At 38.9% G+C, this 22,626-nt stretch overlaps 2 protein-coding genes and 1 pseudogene across 2 annotated transcripts; 2 read left to right on the forward strand and 1 right to left on the reverse strand.

Annotated features, from left to right (window-relative positions):
- The first annotated feature begins 710 nt into the window (after window positions 1–710).
- Window positions 711–16,764, forward strand: LOC105057921 (vacuolar-sorting receptor 3). Its single transcript, XM_010940643.4, has 12 exons — window positions 711–1,252; window positions 7,769–8,461; window positions 8,745–8,833; window positions 8,989–9,058; window positions 9,126–9,209; window positions 9,317–9,393; window positions 9,468–9,549; window positions 14,728–14,810; window positions 14,947–15,013; window positions 15,217–15,345; window positions 15,430–15,539; window positions 16,192–16,764. Exons 1-12 carry the CDS (start codon window positions 937–939, stop codon window positions 16,291–16,293), a joined length of 1,902 nt encoding a protein of 633 aa, XP_010938945.1. The 5' UTR covers window positions 711–936; the 3' UTR covers window positions 16,294–16,764.
- Window positions 16,765–18,274: 1,510 nt separating this feature from the next.
- LOC105057982 (uncharacterized) lies at window positions 18,275–19,822 on the reverse strand. The gene is made up of 5 exons (XM_073249079.1): window positions 19,226–19,822; window positions 18,864–19,125; window positions 18,692–18,750; window positions 18,528–18,593; window positions 18,275–18,370 (listed from the first exon to the last, which is right to left on the reverse strand). Exons 1-5 carry the CDS (start codon window positions 19,820–19,822, stop codon window positions 18,275–18,277), a joined length of 1,080 nt encoding a protein of 359 aa, XP_073105180.1.
- Window positions 19,823–20,609: 787 nt separating this feature from the next.
- On the forward strand, window positions 20,610–20,703 carry LOC114914857 (U6 spliceosomal RNA; annotated as a pseudogene).
- Window positions 20,704–22,626: the final 1,923 nt, after the last annotated feature.

Here is a 22,626-nt window from a genome sequence, read left to right on the forward strand (position 1 = left end):
AATTCACAATATATTCTATAGGAATATAGGTAGCCGTGATTTGCATATGTTTAAAATTTTGAATAATATATAATTTATTATATTCTTTTTTTTTTTTTGTTTCTACGCTTATCTCATTTCTACCTCTTAAGATATAACAGAACTGGAGTATCTACTCCATGATGAAAGTTGATATATATAAAAGTCGGTGGAAATTAGGCACCTTAAATGGAGGATTTGGTTAAATAAATCATTCACTTAAAAAATTATATTATAATATTTATTTTAAAAATAAAATCATGAAACTGATAGAGATGGGAGATGTGGCTCAAAAATAAGTTCAAATTTTAAGGAGCTTGCGTCATAGTGTTTGAAATAGAAACGCACATACAACAAGAGGTTGTCTACGTGGTTACTAAGATTTCTAAAGAATTCAATTAGTACCTTATGATTAGAAAAAATATTTATATAAATAACAACTAACAAGATGCTAGGGGTTTACATGCAAAATAATTTAAAGACTAAATATACAAAGATATTGCAAATAAAAAAAATAAAAATCCAGACCTTCCACCGTTAATTTGCCCAAAACGTGGGCCATGGATGATGGAGACCGCAACCATCCCCCTCGCAAGCATCAATAACAGCCCCCTTCTCTTTCCATGCCAAACCACTCACTACTCCCTACAGTACCCTTCTTAACTCTCCCACTACCCCGCCACGCATCATCTTCCCCTGAAGCTTCCAACGCTGCTTCAAACCCCCGTCCCACTGTCACCACTCACGACCCGCTTGACCCACTCTGACGACCAAAAGTAATAATATCAAACATTTGTCAGAATCTCTCTCTCTCGCTCGCTCGCGCCGCTCCCAAAACCCTCTCTTTTCGATCCGCGCCACCTCCTTCTTCTTCTCATCTCTCTCCTTTTCTTTGGCTTCGGCCTCGTGTTGGGGGAGATGGGGCGATCGGACGGGCTTGTCCCAGGGTTCCTCCTCGCGGTTTGGGGGCTCGGATTGGTGTTTTTGGCCTTGCCGGTGGCGGGGAGGTTCGTGGTGGAGAAGAATAGTCTGATGGTGACCTCGCCGTCCGAGCTCCGCGGGAAGCACGACAGCGCCATCGGCAACTTCGGCATCCCGCAGTACGGCGGGAGCATGGCGGGCACTGTGGTGTACCCCAAGACCAATAAATACGTCTGCGAGGAGTTCTCGGATTCGGATTTGTTCAAGCCCAAGCCGGGAGCGCTCCCTAACTTTCTTCTTGTCGATCGAGGAGGTAATCCCCATTTCGATTCCCTAGTGTTCTCAAAAGAGAATAATTGAAGTTTGGAGTTTTGTTCGGATTTATGTTGGCATTTAATTTACTGGTTTTGAAAGCACAAACTTTTTTGAGCGAATTAAGGCAAAACTTTGGGTCGGAATGATGTCCATGAACTGTAAAATGATGGGCGACATTTAGTAAGATGTTCGATAAAATGTACAGTTAATTTTGTTATGTTAGTTTTGTTCCTCCACTTTTTAATTAAAGTCAAATACTCGGCGCTGAAAAGTTCGATTATACTGGAATTTCATTTCAGAAGTTTGTATCTCAATCACCTTTTAGCTGGCAGAGTGATCTGCATCGCATGGAAGTTGCATGGAGTGACATTTAGTGTTGCATGGAAGTTGCATTCCTTGTTAACCAACATAGGATGCTTACGTTCTTATTTTTATGTTTTCTTTAATACAAGATGATGGGGGCTGGCACCTGAACATAGGATTCTTATGCTTATCATTGTGAACAAATAATACATAAAGCTAACAGTACTGGAGAGGCGTCACACTTGTCTTCTTTCATTTAACATTTGGTAATAGTGGCATTAAATCACATGTCATGCCGGCGTTCCTGAGTTCATAAACTCCCTAGCATACTGTTCTCAGTAGTTATATTTGAACTGAAAGGCACAACCATGCAAGTAACCATGGTAACTAGATGATTGAGAAAATTGTCTATTGTCAGAAATTAAAAATAGATATATTTATGTATCTTAGCCTCATACTTTATTCATCAAAATAAGTTAACTAATCTTACCTTACAAGGTCATGATTCAGCACAAATCACTAAAACTTTCATGAATACTTAGTATTCAAAAGCAGAGCAGAGGAAACTATCATGTCTTCATCATATTGCTGAAAATGAAGTTCGATTCCCTCCTTTTTCTATAAGTTATTAGGTTAAAAGAGGGATTGCACTTTTGCAGGCAATTGCATCTATGGAGGGGATGTTGACGTTGTCTTATGTCTGGTCAACTTCAATCAATGGGATATCTAGATACACTGTAAAGCGCATTTAGTAGCATCATGTTTAGCTGTTGGTTTGCAAGACAAATCATGTTTGTGGATGGGTACCCACATCTAAAAAGTGAAAAAGAAACTTTTGTGGTATCTTGATAGTCTTGGGAATATTGCTAAAAGTAACAATCAAGAAGCAAAGGATAAGAAAGTGAGCATGTAATTTCGAAGATTATTGAAAGGGGTGAATAGTTCATCTAATCAGTATGAGATTCTAGAGAGGGGAGGGGGCCAAACTTGGAGGGTTAGTTCATATTAATTTCTTGCAATACTGGGTTTTACGAGGATCTATGAGGAAGTGGGATGGCCAGAAGATTGTTTAAGAAGGAGAATTCATAAATGCTGCGGATTGGACGGTAAATGGAAAATTTTTAGGCACATATATGGTTGCTTTTTGGAGGTTTGAATTGCTAAAGAGGCTTTAATTATGTATAATCACCTCACTTTGCTTTCATATGGTGGTACAATTTTTTTTCCTTTTTTTTTTGGAAATCATAGTAAATTTGAGTCTTCATTTTTTACCAAAACCATTGACTCTTTATTTCTGTAGTCTTAGTAAGTAAATTTGTGTTAGTTAAGATGCCTAAATGCCCAACAGTTGGAATTTGCTTTTGGTGGAGAAAGAATATTGCTAGCAAAATTGTGGGGACGGGGTGTTGGGATTGTAATATTATTATAAGTAGAAAGTTTAGTGGTTAATTTCCTTTAGACTTTAAACTGAAATGCTGAAGTGGATTTTTCCATGATTCCTAGTAAGTTTTTATGGATTAGTAATATGAACCTGTTTGAGAAAGATTACTAGCTTTTCTTGTCCATTGATTTGGTGATTTTTTTTTTTGACATGCTAAAGAGGTTTACCTTGACAACTATCTTGACCAACATTGCCTTCATTTCCACCCCCCCAACCAGAAAAAAAAAAGGGTGGTTTGACAATCTGTTATCAATTATTCCATATGATGGTATGTGGGTGTGCATCGAGAAATTGGAAACTCAATCTTTGCTTTGCTCAAAAAGTTGAGATATGTGAAGAGTAATGTGTTTAAGATGTCGAAGGAATTTGAAATATAATTTTTTAGAAGATTTACAAATTTGACATTAAGCGGAGATGCGGAGCATATTAGATTTGGAAAGACCTAAAAGGGAGGAACTAAGGTCAGCAGAAGCATCCTGAATCATCTGATTTGGGGTGTATGGAGCCATACTGGTGGCAGACTAGGATAGATCTGGCCTTCAAATTGAGAAACCCGCGAAGGAGGGGGAGAAGGAAAGAAAGGAAAAGAGAGAGAGGGGGGAGAGAGGGAGAGGAAGAGGAAGAGGAAGGAAGAGAGAGGGTGGAGGGTTGAAAAGGGGCGTGGAGGAGTGGATGAGGGGCTCCATTCTCCGGTTCCCCTGTTTTATTTGAAACAAGGGTCTTAGAGGCTGGTCCTTTTTAATTTTGAAGAATTTAATTGAAATAGGGTCCTGGAGAGGGGCCTCATTTTAATTTTGAAGAATTTAAGTAAAGTCAGCAACTTCCTTGCCGACTTTATTTTTTGAAAAAATAAAAGAAGTTTTTATTTTGATAAAATTAAGTGAAGTTAGCAAGGGGGTTGCTGACTTTACTTAAATAATTCAAAATAAAAAAGGAGCCCCTCCCTCTGGGACCTTTATCCTGATCGAAATAGGAGAATTGGAGGATGAAGCCCCTCCTTCGCCCCTCCATTTGCCCTTCGCAGCAACCTTCACTGGCTATCCGCCACCCTCCATCTCTAGCCCTCCTTCTTGCCTCTCCTTCGCCCTCTCTTCCCCCTCCCCCTCTATCTTTTCTCTTTCCCTTCTCCTTCTCCGCCACCCTCTTTGTATGTTGGGCTACAGGCTGCTAGCCTCCACAGGCCTTCTCTCCCTCTTTCTCCCTCCCTTCTATCTCTCCTGTTCTCCCTCTCCCTTGCCTTTTCTGTTGTGCCAATACAAACCCGACATAGAACAGCATGGGGGTGTACCAAACCATGCTGCCAGGTAATCGGTACAGGCTTCGATATTGGCATAGTGATTCTTGGGAGGAACTATTGATTTGAAAAGAAAATAAAAGCAGCATAACTAGGAAGAAGTTTTTTTGAGGCATAAATCAAAGTTAATTTAGGGGATGTTTGGTTGGAATAATTAAGGCCTGGAATGAGAATCAAAATGGATGACTTTCATTCCAATTGTTTGATTGGGGAGAGTCCCATTCTGATTTTCATTTCAGAGAGGAATGAGAATGATCCATTCCTTCTGTAACCGAATCCAGACTCATCCCAACGGAGTCAAAATCTTATTCCAGTAGAACGAGATAAAAAAAACTCTAACAAAAGTCGGAGGGTGGCGCGAGCGATCTGGAGGGAGACGGCGGCGAGAGGGAGGTTGAGGGACGTGCGGAGCTAGGGAAGGGAGTGCTAGTCGGGGGATCCAGGGTTGGCCGGGAAGTCGAGGGCGAGGACAGCACGGAGGTCGGGGGGGAAGGCGAAGCCGAACTAGGCCTCGAGGCGGGCGAACTTGACGTTGGAGAGGCCCGGGTGGATGGGGACGGCGGAGGCCTTGAGGTTGGAGATAACGGCCTCGGCGAGAGGGGAGAAGGAGAATAGGCCATTGCGGGCGGTGGACATGGAAGGGGCGGTGGCGGCACGGGTGGAGAGGCGGTGGAGGCCGACAGCGTGGGCAGGGGTGAGGTCCACCATCCTCCGGTCGATGTTGACCATGGTCAGTGACGGAATCATTCGTTTAGGGTTCCGACGACGGTGGCATAGGGCGCTGCCAACTAAGTTATTGGAAATTGAGAGAGATATGGGAAGAGAGATGTTGGGCAAAGGAGGGAGAGGGTGGTGGTGGGGATGGGGGTTTATATACAGGGGTGGAGGACAGAGTATTAGAGGGGACCACCTGAGAGATCCTATCTTTCTAGCTGGTAGTTTTTTTTTTTTGTAAGATCGCTGGTAGTTGCTATGGCGAGCTTTTGTTAGATTTACCATAAATTTTTTAATGATAATTTGCTATCTACATTTTTTTAATGATATTTTTTTTAAAAAATTAAAGATATTATTATTATATTTATTTTTTATTTAATATTAATTTTTAAAATAATTAATTTTTAAAAATTTTAGTTAAGAATAAAAATAAAAATTTGAGTTGACTCTGATTTTTATCTTTGTATGAACCAAACAATAACAATGGGAATCATCAATTTCGATTCCGATTCCAATCACCAACCAAATACTTCAGATGATTTGATCATTTTGATTTCAATTCCAATCCATGCCCATTCCGATTCCGATTCCAATTGCGAACCAAACACCCACTTAGTGTATAATGAGAGAGTTCAAAATTGTATGGCAAAGTAGTGAACAAAAGATCATGAAATTCTACTTAAATCTTTGCTTAAACATAGAGGAAGGGGCATTAAGCTATAAATCTTGAGTTGAAGGGACAAGAATGTGGGAGGATTTTAAGTCAAAATAGATGAAAGATGCATGTTTCATATTTTAGGAGAAGAAAGTCCCCATATGGCTATACCCTTGTTGTCTAATCCAAAACTCTACATAGTATGAAAGATAAAAGCGAGGAGTCTTCTTAACCTTTTAACAGTAGAATCTCCTGTGAGGGAACCTTTGTGCCAGTAAATAATCTCTCTTGAAAGGAAGAAGACGTGGGTTGGAAGGATGATAACCAGTATGTTAGTTCAGCAAAGTATTGAGGAGTCTAGTTCTGGAAACAAAATGCCTTTTGTTGAAGTTAGATGCATGCTTAACAAATTTCTGTCACTTAGGGTTGCATTACTGTAAAGTCAAGAAAGGCAAGGTTGGCTTCTGTTGCGGAATTGACCTTCACAGGTTCAACAATTCATGCATAAAAAAAAAAAAAAAGAGTTTTGAGGGAGAAAACCAAGGTGGATGAAAAACAATTGTTTGTGACATCCTTGTTCCATGAGCTTGTCATTGGCCCATCCACAGGTTCCTCTAATGAAAGGCTTCTCTTTCCTCATTTTCTTTAGAGTGGTCACTAAAATGTTAATTTTACAGCACTTAAGGAGGAAAGGATTAAAGAAAGTCTCTCAAGGAGACCTTTATGATTGCAGATATATTCAAATATGCTGGCTGTAAATGCAAATGTTCCCCTCATCTTCATGAGGATTATCTTTCATAACTTTGGATATTGGGAGGGAACGGATGACTGCCATATATTATGCAAATGGTAGCTGAGATATGATATGGGGAAGAAGGGCTTGCATAATATTAGTATATGGGAACATACAAATGGATTGGCCTTAAGTGGTTTTATAAAATGTGTTCTGAGAAAAAGAGATCTTTTAGGTGGAATTGATGACCACAAGATGGGGGGCATGGCAGGGTAAATTTGGCTTGACTAATGATGTTTATGGTTCTCCCTGACGTCATTTGCCCCTAAGCTTTTATCTGCTATGCCGACTGTTGGACTATGGTGGTGAGAACATTGGTCAATGTGGACTATAGTGTGTAGATATTCTGAAGAGATGTCTTAATCAGGTAAATGATGTGGGAAAACAATTTTGATGTTTTCTTTGACCAAGGCTGGTGAGGGAAGAACAATTCTTGTATTTGGAGACAGGAAACTGAAACCAAATGTACTGGTTTTAGGTATCGTAAGGTTGCTCCTTGGTTTTATGAGCATTGTTTTTGACCATCAAGGAAGCTCCTAGTTGTTGACTGGCCTTTCGAGTCGACATGTAGTAATACCTACTTAATTCTTTAAATTTAAAAAGGTTTGATCAGTCTATAACATGTGGGAACAAATAATTGCATGTTGCAAAATTATTCAGGCCCCAATTGTTTTATAAAAAAATCTTTTAGGTCATTTATAACATGCATTGTAGTTGCAATTCACTTCAAGAAAGATGAGGTTAAGTTGACAAACTTGGAAAATCATCCATAAAAATGGTATGTGTGTGTATGTAATCATGAGCATATTTGAAAAAGAATTCATCAGTTTGTTTGAAAATTTATGTACTTCTTTTAAAAGAACTCATTTTGTTACTTAAATTTCTATCATTTTCTAATGCAATGCTAATGTATGAGCATTGTTAAAAGAAATATTTTTCAAAATAAATCTAAGATTCTAGATGCAGTATAAATTTCCAATTGATTCAGTCATTGTAAAAAAAAAAAAACAGGTTTATCTAAATTTCAAGTGAAAAAAGGGAATAAAAACAAATTTGCTTTTCCTTGCATAAGTAATTTAGCACTGACTGTACTAAACTATGCATTCTGTATTTCATTAGATACTCACACTGATATTTTGCAGTATAATTAAGGTATGGCTCTATGTAATGTTGATATGTGATAACCCCAATTAGGCATCATCCTGCGCTGCACATCACCTTTCCATATTTGAAGCCAGATTTTAAATTCTAACTTTTTTTTGGAATGTGTTTCCTATGTATTATACTTGTGTTGACTACTGTTTTTTTTGACAGAATGCCTGTTTGCTAAGAAGGTTTGGAATGCACAGAATGCTGGCGCCTCAGCAGTGCTAGTTATTGATGACAAGGATGAACCACTGATTACCATGGATCTGCCTCGAGAGGATGATAAAGCTGCAAAGTATATTCAGAACATAACGATTCCCTCTGCGCTCATTGATAAAAAATTTGGCGAAAAGTTAAAGAAGGCTGTTCTTAGTGGTGAAATGGTGAATGTGAACCTTGACTGGAGAGAAGCTGTTCCACATCCAGATGATCGTGTGGAGTATGAGTTGTGGACTAACAGCAATGATGAGTGTGGGCCTAAATGCAACATGCTGATGGATTTTCTAAAGGAATTTAAGGGCGCAGCTCAACTACTTGAGAAAGGTGGGTACAGTCAGTTTACACCCCATTATATAACATGGTACTGTCCTCAAGCGTTTATTGTTAGCAAACAGTGCAAGTCCCAATGCATCAATCATGGGAGGTATTGTGCACCTGACCCTGAGCAGGATTTCAGCACTGGCTATGAAGGAAAAGATGTGGTTGTTGAGAATCTGAGGCAACTCTGTGTGTTTAAAGTTGCAAGTGAGAATAAAAGGCCCTGGGTCTGGTGGGATTATGTGACTGATTTTCACATCAGGTGCCCTATGAAGGAGAAGAAATATAACAAAGAGTGTGCTGACACTGTTATCAAGTCATTAGGTAATGTTTATTTTCAAGTTGACAGATATACTTTAATTGGTTGCTGACTTAACATGATTGGGAGATGCTATCATTCCAGTTTTATTATAATGCATAATAAATCTTTATTCATACTTCCCATATGAAGATATATAAAAGAAAAATTCAATATGTTAATGTACTAGGTTTGTACAAATGATGGTAATACCATGTATTTAAGTTGGCCAGCAATTTTCATTGCTATATGTAAAAGCATCAGTTTATCATTGAGCAGGACAGTAATAATATTCTTACATTTAAGCAGGGCTAGATGTCAAGAAGATAGAAAAGTGCATGGGGGATACAAATGCAGATTCTGACCATGCAATTTTGAAAATGGAGCAAGATGCCCAGGTCGGTATCTCATTATGTGTTTGGTAGATTGATCTGTCAAATCTGTTATGATGAATTTCATACTCCGAAATGACGTTGCCATACATTCCTTCTGAGTTTGTACTGCTAACTTAACTCCACACCTAAATGCTAGATGATGAATATTCTTTGTACAGGTTGGAAAGGGTTCGAGGGGAGATGTTACCATATTGCCTACTCTAATTGTTAATAATCGACAATATCGAGGTTAGTCTTGGATATGTTATATTTCTCATTTTTAGGCCATTACTGGTGCTAACATGTAAAATTGCAGGAAAATTAGAGAAAAAAGCTGTCTTGAAAGCTATATGTGCTGGCTTTGAGGAAACTACCGAGCCAGCCGCTTGTTTAAGTGATGGTAGGAGTCATTGGCTGCGAAATTATTCTGAAAACATTTTTCCGTTCTCATGATAGAATTTTATTCTAGAAGCATAGGTTTCTGATTCATATATGCTTTCAATACAGATATTGAAACAAATGAATGCCTGGACAATAATGGGGGGTGCTGGCAAGATAAAGCCTCCAACATCACTGCCTGCAAGGTTTGAAGTGAACAACTATATAATTCACATGCTTTTGGTTGTTTCTTTGTCCTAATGGCTGGATTGTCGTTCAGGACACTTTCCGTGGCAGAGTTTGTGAGTGTCCGGTGGTTGATGGTGTGCATTTCAAGGGTGATGGTTATAGCCATTGCGAAGGTGATCTTTTTCCCCCATCATCTCAATTGAAATCTGACAGTTTAAAACAAAAAAAGTCTGACAAGAATAACTAAGGGTCTGTTTGGCATTTCTTTTGTTTTATGTTTTGGTTTTCAAAAGCTCAAGAAGAAAATGAAAACCGAACAACATGTATGATGAAACCCTCTTATTTTTTTTGTGAAAAATAATTTGTAAATTCATTGAAACTTTTGGTAGCAAAGAGTTAGTGCTTTCAACAAAGAGTGAAAATAAAAGCAAGGAGTATAAGAAGTGTTGTTCAAATGTTATCTTCAACATCAATCTCCATAAATTACCAAAAAAACATCAATCTCCATGTGATATTGACTAATTCATTGGGAAACCGAAACACGAATAACAAGAATACGGGACGGACGCTAAATTGATGTATTGTAAACAAAACACCCTGAGACATAAATTCATCTCAATTATTCACATATCAGGCAGAACAGAGGTCATTCTTATCAATTAACTGTCCGAGATTAACCTTTCTGGAACTGAATACAACTTAAGCCAGATACTCTGAGGGTGTGCATCTTATATACGATAGAGTATTGCTGCTGCTATTGATGTTTATATGTGGTTTTGTTGAAGCACAGATTAGATACAGAGCACTAAGTAACAATTCCAGATGTTTTAGGGCCTTGGTTAAGAAAGAGAGGCATATTTGTTGGAGAGTGAGTACTTTGAGGTATCAAGATTTGTAATGTGTATTGAAAGATAAAAGATGGTCAAGGGTGTCATGCAACTTTTCTTGATATTGTGCATCTGAAATCTAATACTAAGTGGTAGGTGATGCTCGAGCATATGATCACCCATATCAAATGGAACTCATTAATGTGTTCAGAGGGAGGGGGGAAGATGAGCCGGGCAAATAACTATAATCCTACCAATGCAAAACATGTGTTCGGCCATTTAATTTAACTAGTAATATTGCATGTGCAAATGCACATGGCTACTACTAAAGATTTTCCATATAGGATAATTTTTAAAAGGATTTTAGTATGGATTATGTGCTAATATGCCTATAACATAAAATTTGATCTATTTGGTAAGTTATGTTCATAATGTTGATAAGCTTAAGAATTTGGATTTTGGAGGATGCAAGACTCTTATTATGCGTAGAATCATAGAAATTCCAACTTAAGGAGGGTTCTCCCTTTAGACTTATTTGAGTCCAGCAGTGTCAGGATCTTCTTTTGTAGAAGTGAACATGATTTAAAACTCAAAAAGAAATTTACTTAGGCTTATGGGAATTGGAGACTTAAAAAATGTAGCTGCTTTTATTTAGTGAGGATAACTCACCTTCTAAACATGATATCTAAAATTGAAAATGCCTAAAAATTACAATTCAAATGTTCTGAAGGTTTCTCAAAAATTGAGCAGGTGACACAACCACTTTACTATCAACCATTGGATATTTGTTTGTTTTAGATGAAGAAACTGCAGAGCACTCAGACCAACCAAAGAGCTGTAACTTATTTCAATCAACCTTATGATCATCAACTCATAGAGCAAGAGATATATCAACTCATAGATCAAGAGATATAGTTTGAAGAAAAGAAAGAAGGGGAAAAATAGGCTACATGATCATGTGATATCGAAAAACAAGCATTTTGGTGACATGAAAATGATGTAGATCGGTAGGGTCGTACTAGCTGGTGTTTGGTTCAGTATGGTACTAGTACATACCACGGTGGTACCGAATCATAGAGATGGAGAGGAGGAAAAGGGAGAAGGAGAGGGAGGGAGGGAGACCGGGGTTTGGGGGGGGGAGTGCTTATGGAGAGGCAGGAGGAGAGAGGAGAAAGAGGGGGAGGGAGGAGCGAGGGGGAAAGAGAGGGGCTTACCTTGTTGGTGGTGGCAGCTAGAAATCCCATACCCTAATCTTGACCATTGATAGGGGCTGGAGATGTTGGTGAGGGCCCCTATGGTGTCAATCAAGGGCGACAATGTTATCTTCAGCATTGGTTGAGGCTGATGGCATTGTCTTTGGCATTGTTTGAGGGCAACAGCATTGGTTAGCATCATTTGGCATCGAAGAGAAGGGGGGGAGAGAGAGAGAGAATGGATGAACATTTGAAGTAAAACCGGTTGTGAGAGAGAGCAGTTGAAATGAAGCCACTCGGAGGGCTTTTATAAACCAAAATGACCTGAATGGCAGAATAGTTTCCATTTTGTGTGGGTTCTCCCTAGTATGGGCTGAACTGCATGGTTCGGGTCGGTTCCATATATGCTGGTTTGGATAACAAGCGTAACATTTGACAAACTGAGGCCACAAAGGCTCTTGCTGTATTTTACAAGGTTATTTGAACCACAATGCATGTCTAGGGATGCTATTTTTTATATAAAATAAATTATAACATTTCATAATTATGTCAAGGTGCAAATTTGTTCAATTGGTAAAGTCATCAGGTGTTGGATTCTAGTGACTTGGGTTTGAGCCTAGGCTAATGTCAATTTCCACCAAGCTTCTTCCTATCATAATTCTCTCAAAAAAGAAAAAAAATTATCTATATGCATTTGATTAAATAGCCTCCTAACCTCGAATATATGAGAAGATAATGCCTAAATTTAATGTATTTGTGATTTCTAATTATAAAAAAAGAAGAAAACATGCGATTGAACTATGTGCTAAGAGGCTATTAATTTTTGAACAAGTTCAATAAGTAATATTAGCTCTAGCATAAAACAAAAGCAACTACTCACATAAAGAACCTATATTACACATAATACTCTAAAATGTTCCGTGATAACTTTTCTTGGCTTCTTTAATTTTTTTTTTAAACTTCTTTCCAATTTTCTTTTGATTTTTTTTTTTTACCTAAGCTCTGGAACTTGAGCACTTCTGAAATTGTCAAAATTGCTGAAACTGAAATTGCACAAATCTGACCAAAACCAAAATCAAGTTTCTAAACCTCGACTAGATGAGTTAGTGGATTTATTTAACCATGTCAAGATAAAGTGTTGGCATCTTTTGCTTCATTTTCTTATAATTTTAGTTTAAGGAATAGGATTAATTTATTTAGAATAATAGTTAAGACTTGACTTTTTAGTTTTTAAGTCATTCTAGTCTATACCAGAGGTAAGGATATTCCTAAGATTTAGAATCTTGGTGAAATAGAAAAAAAAGATAAATTACAAGAATACCTCCCTCAACTTTAGTCCAATTTCACTTATATCCCTCTACTTTAAAACGTGTCAAACTAGTCCTTTAAATTTTTGAAATGTTCCAATATGGTTCTATTATTCACTTTCCAGCGGTTGGTGTTAATTTTCTATTTCAATAGATAAAAATATCCTTTGCTCATATTGGATGGATCATCAGCAAGGGATGGAAGTGGAGGAAGTTGCCATGAAGGGGGAGGATGGGATCAAGGTGGTCGGCATGGAAGGAGAGGATGGCGCCAAAGGCCTCATAAGCGGGATTGGAGGAGGAAGAGGAGAAGAAGGGGTTAGGAGGAAGGGGAGGGAGGAGGGAGAGCACTCATGGGTGGGATTAGAGGAGAAGAAAAATGAGGAAAAGTGAGTGAGGAGGAAGGAGAGGAGGGAGAAAGATGGTCTGCCGACAAGGAAGGGCAAAGGTGGAGGGAGCCACTATGGAGAAGGGGTCATAGCGGACTTGAAGGAAGAGAAGTGGGTGAAGAGAAAAAGGATGGGGAAGGAGGGGTCGTGGGTGAGCTTGGAGGAGGAGAACAAGAGGAAAATGTGGATGAGGAAGGGGGAGGAGAGGAAGGAGAGGTTGCTGTGAGGAAGGAGCAGAGGTGGTGGGAGCCATCGTGGAGAGGGATATGGGCGGGCTTAAAGAAGGTGGAGGAGAAGTGAGAGAGGAGGAAAGGGAGGAGGGGGGAGGAGAGTTTGCTGGCGAGGTAGGCGGAGGTGGAGGGAGCCATCAGAGACAAGGCTCACAAGCGGGTTTGGAGGAGGATGAGAAGTAGATGAGGAGAAAGCAGAGGGGGGAAAAAGGGGTCGTAGGTGAGCTTGGAGAAGGATGAGGAAACAAAGGATGAGGAAAGAGAGGAGAGGAAAGAGAGGTTGCTGGTGAGGAGGGGCTGGAGGTGGTGGGCCGCCATGGAGAGGGATATGGGCGGGCCTGAAGGAAGAGAAGTAGGAGAGGAGGAAGGGGAGAAGGGTTTGCTGGTGCGATTGATGGAGGTGGAGGGAGCTACCATGGAGGGACAAGGCTCACAAGTAGGCTTGGATGAGAAGTATGTAAGGAGAAAGGAGAGGAGGGGAAATGAGGGATTGCCAGCGAGAAATAGGCAGACGTAGAGGGAGTCACCGTGGAGGAAGAAAGCTCATGGGCGGACTTGGAGGAGGACGATGAGTAAAAGAAAGGGATGAGGAGGAAGAGGAGGATGGGGAAGGAGGGAGGAAAGACGTTGGCGCCGGAGGCGGAGAAGGAGAGTAGTTGGAGAGGAAGGAAGAAGGAGATAGGGTTGAAGATAGTTTGATCATTTTATGAAATAATGGTATCATTCCATTAACAGAGATAAACCATAGGACCATATTGAAATATTTCAAAAATTTGAAGGATTAGTTTGACATGTTTTAAAGTCGAAGAGGTGTGAGTGAGAGTGGGCTAAAATTGAGAGGGTGTTTCTATAATTTATCCTTAAAAAAAATAAAGTTTTGAATTCTTTTTTGTCCATGTCTTTTCTTCTCCTCCCCCATAGCATCACTTGAGGATCACCTTAAAAACAAGGATACCTTTGACCTAGGACATGGATTCCTTCCCATGCAAAATTTCTCCATCAAATCCAATGATAATTCAGATTAAACAGGAAAAATTGGATCCGGACCTAATTTCTTATTTATTCCCCCAAGACGTTTCTGCATCACAATGTTATGACCACTACATAACGTTGTTATATTGGGTGTGGCGTGTATCTAACAACCATTTATTCTTCGTTGTTGTATATCTTAGAACATTACTGTTGTACTGAAAACTGTTTGAATGGCATTTAAAATGTTGTGATGACACTAGTCATAGAGGCTGGAAAACTTGGACTTGCTATATTAAGAGGAGGAAACCACCTACAATATACAGCCTTATCATAGAAAATAACAACCATCCAGTTTTTTTTTTTTTTAATACATGCTTTCTTCATAAAAACATTCTACACGATGACACCTTTCAATAACTCATGTTTTCTGCAGCAATTGGTCCTGGAAGGTGCAGGATAAATAATGGAGGTTGTTGGCAAGTAACACGTGGTGGCACGACCTTTTCTGCCTGTCAGGTTGGTCCAGGGAGCTCTAGGTTGCAAAATACTGTTAACCAAATGCGTGGGTTATGGACGTTGACTGCTCTATCTTCATGATGTGCTTCTATGTTTTGGAGTAATTTGAGCAAATTCATGTTTTTGGTGTGTACAGGATACTGGAGACAATAAGTGCGTGTGCCCCTCTGGATTCAAAGGTGATGGTATCAAAACTTGCGAAGGTAAGGTGCTCAGTTAACTAATATTCATTACCATGGTCCTATTCATTACATGTACTGGGTCTTGTTAAAAATGATGCTCAAATCATGTAAATCTATTTGCTTTACACCTTATGAAATCATCTCAGCATCTCATATCACAACAAAAAATCTTCCTATGCATGTAAAGCTATTTGCTTTACACCCCATGTCCTTTTCATCCACAGATATTGATGAATGCAAGGAGAAAACAGCATGTCAGTGCCCTGAATGCAGCTGCAAAGATACTTGGGGAAGTTATGAGTGCACTTGTAGCAGAGATCTTCTGTACATCAGAGAACATGACATTTGCATAAGTGAGATTTGTAATCTAGCATGAGTAATAGTCACATCCTCGTAAAACTCTGTTGCTTGATATTGTTTTGATGTTTTATTTGCAGGCAAGAGTGCAAGTGAAGCCAAGGCAACGTGGACCGCTGTTTGGGTGATCTTAGTAGTCTTGATTTTTGCTGCTTTTGGGGCATATATTGTGTACAAATATAGATTGAGGGTAAGTTGATAATTTCCGGTTGATTATATTTAAATTCATTAGTTTTGTGGTCTCTGTAATGGGGATTTTGTTCAGTCTCTTTGGCTTCCAGTTTCTGGGGAAATTAAATGCAGTTCCCTATATAAAATGCTGCCTTCTTTATGCTTTATGTGAACTATTTTATCCGGTAAACCTCAAATGGGTAATTACTTGTTTGCATTAGCTTAAACTGAATAGCCAGTAAGGAAAGTTTTCCTACCTGTGAACTAGCCTGGAGTAAATGCAAGAGCCATGCTTGTGCAAAGTTGCTTTAGGATTTTGTGCAAAACCATGGAAGTTCTGCCAATATCACATTTTTGACAGTAGATAAAATAAAAAATATCATTGGTTTCTGAAGTTAACACTGTAGAGTCAAGTAACTGCAAGTTAGAATGTCTATGCTTTATTGTTTTGATGAATTTATTGCCACGATCTTGATTTCCATTACTGAAACATTTTCCTGCCTCCATTTCTTGATACCCACTGAAAAAATTTGACCACTCTGTCAGGATTGTTATATTTGGCATTTCCCCCTGCCACATACTATTTAGTTTTTGCTGGACTGAAAATTGTTGTATTTAGGCCATCTGTTTGGTAATTCTTTACTTTGCATACCTTTTTCTTTTTGTTGCAGTCGTACATGGACTCAGAGATCAGAGCTATTATGGCACAATACATGCCTCTGGACAGTCAAGGAGAGGTCCCAAATCATGCCCATGAAGAAAATCATGCCTGAAATGGAGATTGGTTTTCATGAAGGATTCTCTGCAATCACCATGCCTGAACGAGAAAGTCGCAGTGCTTGGTGGACAAATAAAAGATGGATGGGAGGAATGCCCACAGAAGGAATATTTAATATTCAAATAGATTTTTAAGGGCCGAGGAAAGTTGTTTGTGTGCCAAGATGGAGTGAGGATTCTAAAGATCTTCATCTTTTATCAACACAGTACATGTATAGATTTCTGTACACATCATATCCCAAAGGCCTTGTGCTTTGATGACATAGCCCAAGGCATGAACAGTTCACAGGGATGGTGCTCGGTATGGTGGCTTTTTAGTTCACGTGGACAGCCATGTTGACAATTTGTTTAATATTTCGTTAAACATTGTGCCGACTTTCTGCAAGTGCGGGGGACTGATGAAGGATTTCTCATTGGTTGCGTGAGCTCAAATTACATCAAATGAGATAGATTCTCATTTTCTAGCAGACATGCATTTACAGATTCTATGCTCTCATCTCTAGCTTGTGGTTTGACAACACCCCCAAGGTATGAAAAATTTAGAGATGGCACTCAATATGACGTTGTCTTATTTCATCCACACTGCCCTATTCGCATTGTGCTCTAATTGCTGTGCGCCTAGGAAAGTTTTGGAGTCTCTCCTTGGATGCACAAGTTTAACTTGTAAGCAATAAAGTTTTTCCTGCTTTACGGTTCGCCATGTAGGTTTGGTTCTATAGCTGACCTCTGTTCAATGGAAAAGGCTTGGATGATAATGGTTGCCCTTTCTCCCTCTTTCTCTCACACACACTCTTACATCCAGTGATTTTTTTTTTTTTTTTTTTTTATATGATAAATATGAGAATCTGATTTTATGGAATCTCTCCTTGCATCTTCCAGCTCTGACTTGTTAAATCTATTTCCTTTAGCCATTTTCTCCATCATGCTGGTCAACTCATATACGCTTCCCTCTTGTTCTCCATATTTGGTTTCTTTATCCATCATCAAACTCAAGCTGAAATTTCCTGACTTCTAATGCTACTCTCTACTGCTTTATGAAGGTCACCTGCTATTATGCAGGTCTCCCCACGTTCATTTCTCCGGTTTGCTGCCGTGGTTTGGCTGCACAGTTTTACATGGATTATTACTCGAAGCCCTGGGTCTAGAATAAATAAGAACCGATGAGAGTCATATGGGAACAGGGTTGGCCTCGGAGCTTTACAAGAAAATGGATCCGGACTGAAGCGAGCCTGAGACACAAAGAAATGTATTTAGGAGGATGATCATCCCCATTGTACTGTACAAAGAACTGATAATGAAACCTAAGCTGGCCCAATCCCATCTACTACCAGTTGATGCAAGTATTGGGCTCTGGGGTGCTCCAGGTTCCACCTGATATGTGTGGATCCAGAAAGAAGAACTCCTCTGCAACCGAGTTCAACTCAGACGGGTAATCGGGCCAAATTCTAGCCCATAAGAAACACCCGTTCGGCCGTGGTTAATGATTTCTGAATGAAGAGGCCCATTCAATATTGTTAGGAGAGTCCTCGTGTGCCACATCAGTTAGTTAAAAGTTAAAATCCAGAGTTGAGATTGGGATTAGCCTCCACTGGTTATTGCTATCTTGGAGAAGAACTTTAGGAATGTTACACATAGTGGACCGAAGAATTGTTATCGATATTCTGATTATGGGGATTTGCCCGATTTATATCCTATACTCAGAGATGGTTGTAAAGAATCTAACCATCTCCTCATCTGCTTCATGGTGAACAAACACAAGGAGAGTTGAGAGCTTAAAATCTGATCAAGGTGATCATTAAGTTTTAGTCCTCCAATGGCAGAATAGCTTATTTAGATAAACCCATTACTGTGTCATGAATCTAAAAAAAAAAAGAAAAAAGAAGATATAAATAAAGACTTGTGAACAACACAGATCCAGCAACATTCTGTTTGGGGGCCAGTGTTGGTGCAATCTCCAGGTCCGAGTCCATTTAGATCTTACTGTTGAGGTGGAGAAATCTTTAGGTCAAGTCCAATGTTAATCCCATTGTAAGCAATTGGAGCGTACATCCACAGCTCAACTGAGCTCAGAAGCTGCACAGATAAAATCACCAACAAAATTAGATTCAGATATCTAATGTAACCTTGGTTAAATGCTAATTATATCAACCTACAATTTCTTATTGGTTTGGACCTTTTTTTTGACTATTAGATTGTGATTTTTTGATAACACAAGGCAGAGAATCCTCACCTTAATTTGGAGCTGTAGAAACTTCACATACTGAACTGCTTCTTCAAGCATTGTGCTAATGTCTACCTGCAAGATTATGCCAATTTACCCTCATTAGATATCTGACATTTTCACTCTGAAAATTTTTGTAGCAAAGCAGGATTGATGCAGTAACCAAAACTTACTTTGGTCCCATTGGGAACCAAGTTCTGCAGAATCCTTAATCTCTCATTGATTCTCTCTCCTCTTCTGTGAAATTATTGAAGTCGCAATAACATCAGGTTGTCAAAAAGTTGGCAGCAGCATTACTGCATTCTTGGGTTTCAAAATGAGGGCCATTGGCCAATTCAGATCAACTACTTACCCTTGCACAGAGGCTCTGGGGATCGGTCGCCGATCTCCGACCATTTTTTCTTCTCCCACTTGTACTCAGAGTTCCTCCTTTGGAGCTAGATGTTGCCCCGCCTTCTCCATTCAGCTCCTGGGAGGCATTTGAATCCTCCTCTGAGATGTAGTAGATGGAGCTCTGCACATTTAAGTCAGCATTGTTCTCTTCTTCATTGCCAGTACTGTCAGTCTTGGCCTTCCTAGACTGAGCATTCTTCACCTTCTTAGGTACCTAATATATGTACAATCCATTGATCATGATGTCTAGAACTTGCACCAATAAAAACTTGGCAATATGTTGACACCCAGTTAAAGAGGAGTTGCATACTCACCGGTGCCGAGGCCCGAGCCTTCTTCTTAGGACATCCAACAGAGGTGCCACATCTCCCATTTGTCATGGGCTGTTCAGCATCACCTGCATGGAACCTTTTCTTTATGTCTCGTGAGGTCTGATGAGGAGGAACAACAGGCACTGATAATTTCTCCTTTGAGCCTCTGAATTCATCGCCGCCTTTCTCCTCGGCCGTGCAAATTGGCTCACTGGATTGATGATAGGAAACAGCTGGAATGGATCGCGCAATAATCTGCTCTTCCCCAATGCTAAAATCCATTGGGGTGGAGCAAGTGCTGATCTGCGGCACAGCATTAGAATTACTAAAGCAGCAGCCTACATTGTTAGCAAGGGGAACAGAGAAACTACTAGTACTAGTGCTGCTACTCCCTTGAGACACACAGTATGGGTTGTCATTAGTTTCGAAGTCCGAACAGTAATACAGATCAGAACTATGGCCGGGCCAAAACATCGGTGGCATTCCGATGCTCGGGTCTTGATCAGGCTCATTTGGAAATTGCTGACCACCTAGCAGGTGGGCAATTATCTCAGACTCTTCAGCCGACATCGCTACATCAAATGCTCCTTCAAGCTCCATTGTGGAGTTACAAAAATTTGGGTGGTGATCGAAAGGAGGGACTTTGGTGGTATGATCACTGTTAGAATGGATTGGTGAGGCCTAGCAAGTTGAAAGTGTATTTATATGTTAGTTTTGAAGAATGTTGCACATATAGAGTTGGTTTCATTGTCTCGCCAGCACCAGCAAATTTTTTGGTCATCAATAATAAACATTCTTTAATAGTCACCTAGGGGAGCAATACAGCTCAGAGAGGACTAAGTTCAGGCAATGAAAGGATTTAAAAATTGGGGAGTCTTCTCAGGAGAATAACACCAGGGATTATCTAAGATTCTGTGAAGTAGGCATTCAATGGGATTCTATTTAAGTGGTCCAAGGGTCTAAAGCTACTGATTGAAAGGCCATAAGCTTATGATTAAGAGAGGTTTAAGTATAGGAAGGAGCGGGAGGTGAGAGAGAGTGTGAGAAGTGTGTGATCTGGCAATTGGGAGAACGTGGGAGTGTTGTTAAGGAATTGAAGGAAACTGGAGGAGGAATTTTTGTGGGAATAAAGAAAGGAGGAGAAGAGGAGAGACCTGCAGGAACGTGGGGAGGTGTTCTGGAGATTGTTTCGATACCCTATGGGATGTTGCATATCTAACGATTGTTTCTTTTCTGGGCTCACAAATTATTGGGATCCTATGGTTTGGCCAGCTACAAACAATTTGTCAGCAGTTGGTGAATTACATGCGAGTCCTTCCTGTGAGCTTGGAAGAAGATTTAGTAACTTTGATAATCACTCTATGAAATTTGTGTTTAACCCTACTGATGTCTGTTTAGAGACATTCGATAAAAATTGGAACAATACAGAGAAGATTAATATGGCTCCTGCACATGCAGTTCGACAAATGGACCAAGTTTTGTTTTAATTCATTATCTTGCAATTTGCAGTGTCAATCTTTTGCTAAAATTTAAGCTAAAGGAAAGTGCCAAGAGTACTAGTTTGGACTTGTACAATGTAAAACACTAGTCCCATGTGAAGGCCATATACTATGCTTTGTTTGTGCCAAGTCTAGTTTTCTAGCAAGAGGTCTTCCTTTTTTCTTTTTTGGGAAAGCAAGAGGTTGTTTATCTAATAGTAAAGCTGGAAGTAGTAGTCTTCATTCATATTACTTCTATTTGTGGAGACAATAGCAATTTTTCTCCAAAAAGAAAAAGAAAAAAAAGAAAAAGAAAAAAAAAAACAATAGCTACCAATGTTTTTCACCAAGCAAGCAAAACTGAATTGGAAGAACATTTTGCTCACTTCATTTAATAGATGAGTCCCGTAGCAATTTTGTTGGCTACACAACAGAATGTGGCCTTCCCCTGAAAGCTCCTGATGAAGGAGAATTTGATCCTATATCTATGATACAACTACCATGAGACACTTCAGTCAGGCTAGTTGGTAGATTCAAAGGTCAAAGGATAAGGGTACCATAACATTGTTTGGGAAGACAGATCTATTTCTAGCTTAAACAAAAGGATGTTCATCAATTATAATGGAGCCCATCTATAACTCAAGTGGATTCCAACACTGAATTAAGCAATTTTGTTATATCCTATATTATTTTTTGAAAAATGAAAAGGGTGGGGGCAGCTTGCATCAATGAAGAACTCAATTATGGCTAAGCTCTATGGGAAATAAACTCATGGGCATTAATGACCATTCTGCAACATTTTGTACTTTCAACTGCAAATTCGTTGACTCATGATGGTTGTCACTAGATCTTTTCAGAGTGTTTCTGTTAACTAAAAAAGATTGTTACAGAGTCATCTTTCATTAACATGTGTGTCACCTCTCAAAGCAAGTTGTGACCCATAGAACTAGTTATTAATATCAATTCTAAGTGACTCGAGATACAAATAAAATTACAAACCAAATTTTGATAATCTTGAGATAACACCACCATTCTTGAAAAAAAAAATAAAAAAAGGGGAAAAAACTTGGTTTGCCGTTCTGATATTTATTTTACCGCCATTTTCTTACTCTAACGAATCTTTTTATTTTTAACTGAGAGGGGCTCTAATCCCACTTACTACCTATAATGTAACAGCCTAGAACTTCACACATAAAAAGATTAGTCAAGAAGGTGTTATTTATATTCTTTGATTCTGTATAAATATCTAAAATCTAATATATAACTAAATGAATACCCTTATAGATCCTCACACTCTTTTGGTTTAAGCCCTGATGTTTTCAAGTTCATACGAGCTATGGGCGAGTTCCGTTTTGATATCATTTTCAACAACCCAAAACTTCACTCAAAAAAGCTAGCCAAGAAAATATTTTTTGATTTCTTAATCCCACATAAGTATCGATGATTTATTAAAGGTGCATTTGGTTAATCATTAAAAAAATATATTTTTTTAATTTTTGATTTTTAATAAGTTAAAATCAAAAAGCAATGTTTGGTAACATCATGAAAAGTAAAAAATAAAAATAAAAAAATTAAAATAATTACTTTATATATAAAGTAAAATTTTTTTGCTTTTCAAAATTTATTTTTCTGAATTTTTTACTTCCGCACATCTAAAACATCAAACTAAAAAGTAAAGAGTTTGAATTCTTCTCTCTCATCGAGCTCTTCACCTGTCGTCCCCAAACATTACTTTTTACTTTGCAGCAACATAGTTACCAAATATACTTTTTACTTTTTTATTTTTATTCAATAACAAAAATAAAAAAAAAATATTTTTTAAAAATTAAAAATTAAAAATCCAAAAATATAACCAAACGCACGCTAATATGGTACTAAAACATATCTCACAGATCCTCACACATAAGAGGCCACATCACTGGGAGT

The sequence above is a fragment of the Elaeis guineensis genome, chromosome 15 (genome assembly GCF_000442705.2).
Source record: "Elaeis guineensis isolate ETL-2024a chromosome 15, EG11, whole genome shotgun sequence".
Taxonomy (NCBI): domain Eukaryota; kingdom Viridiplantae; phylum Streptophyta; class Magnoliopsida; order Arecales; family Arecaceae; genus Elaeis; species Elaeis guineensis.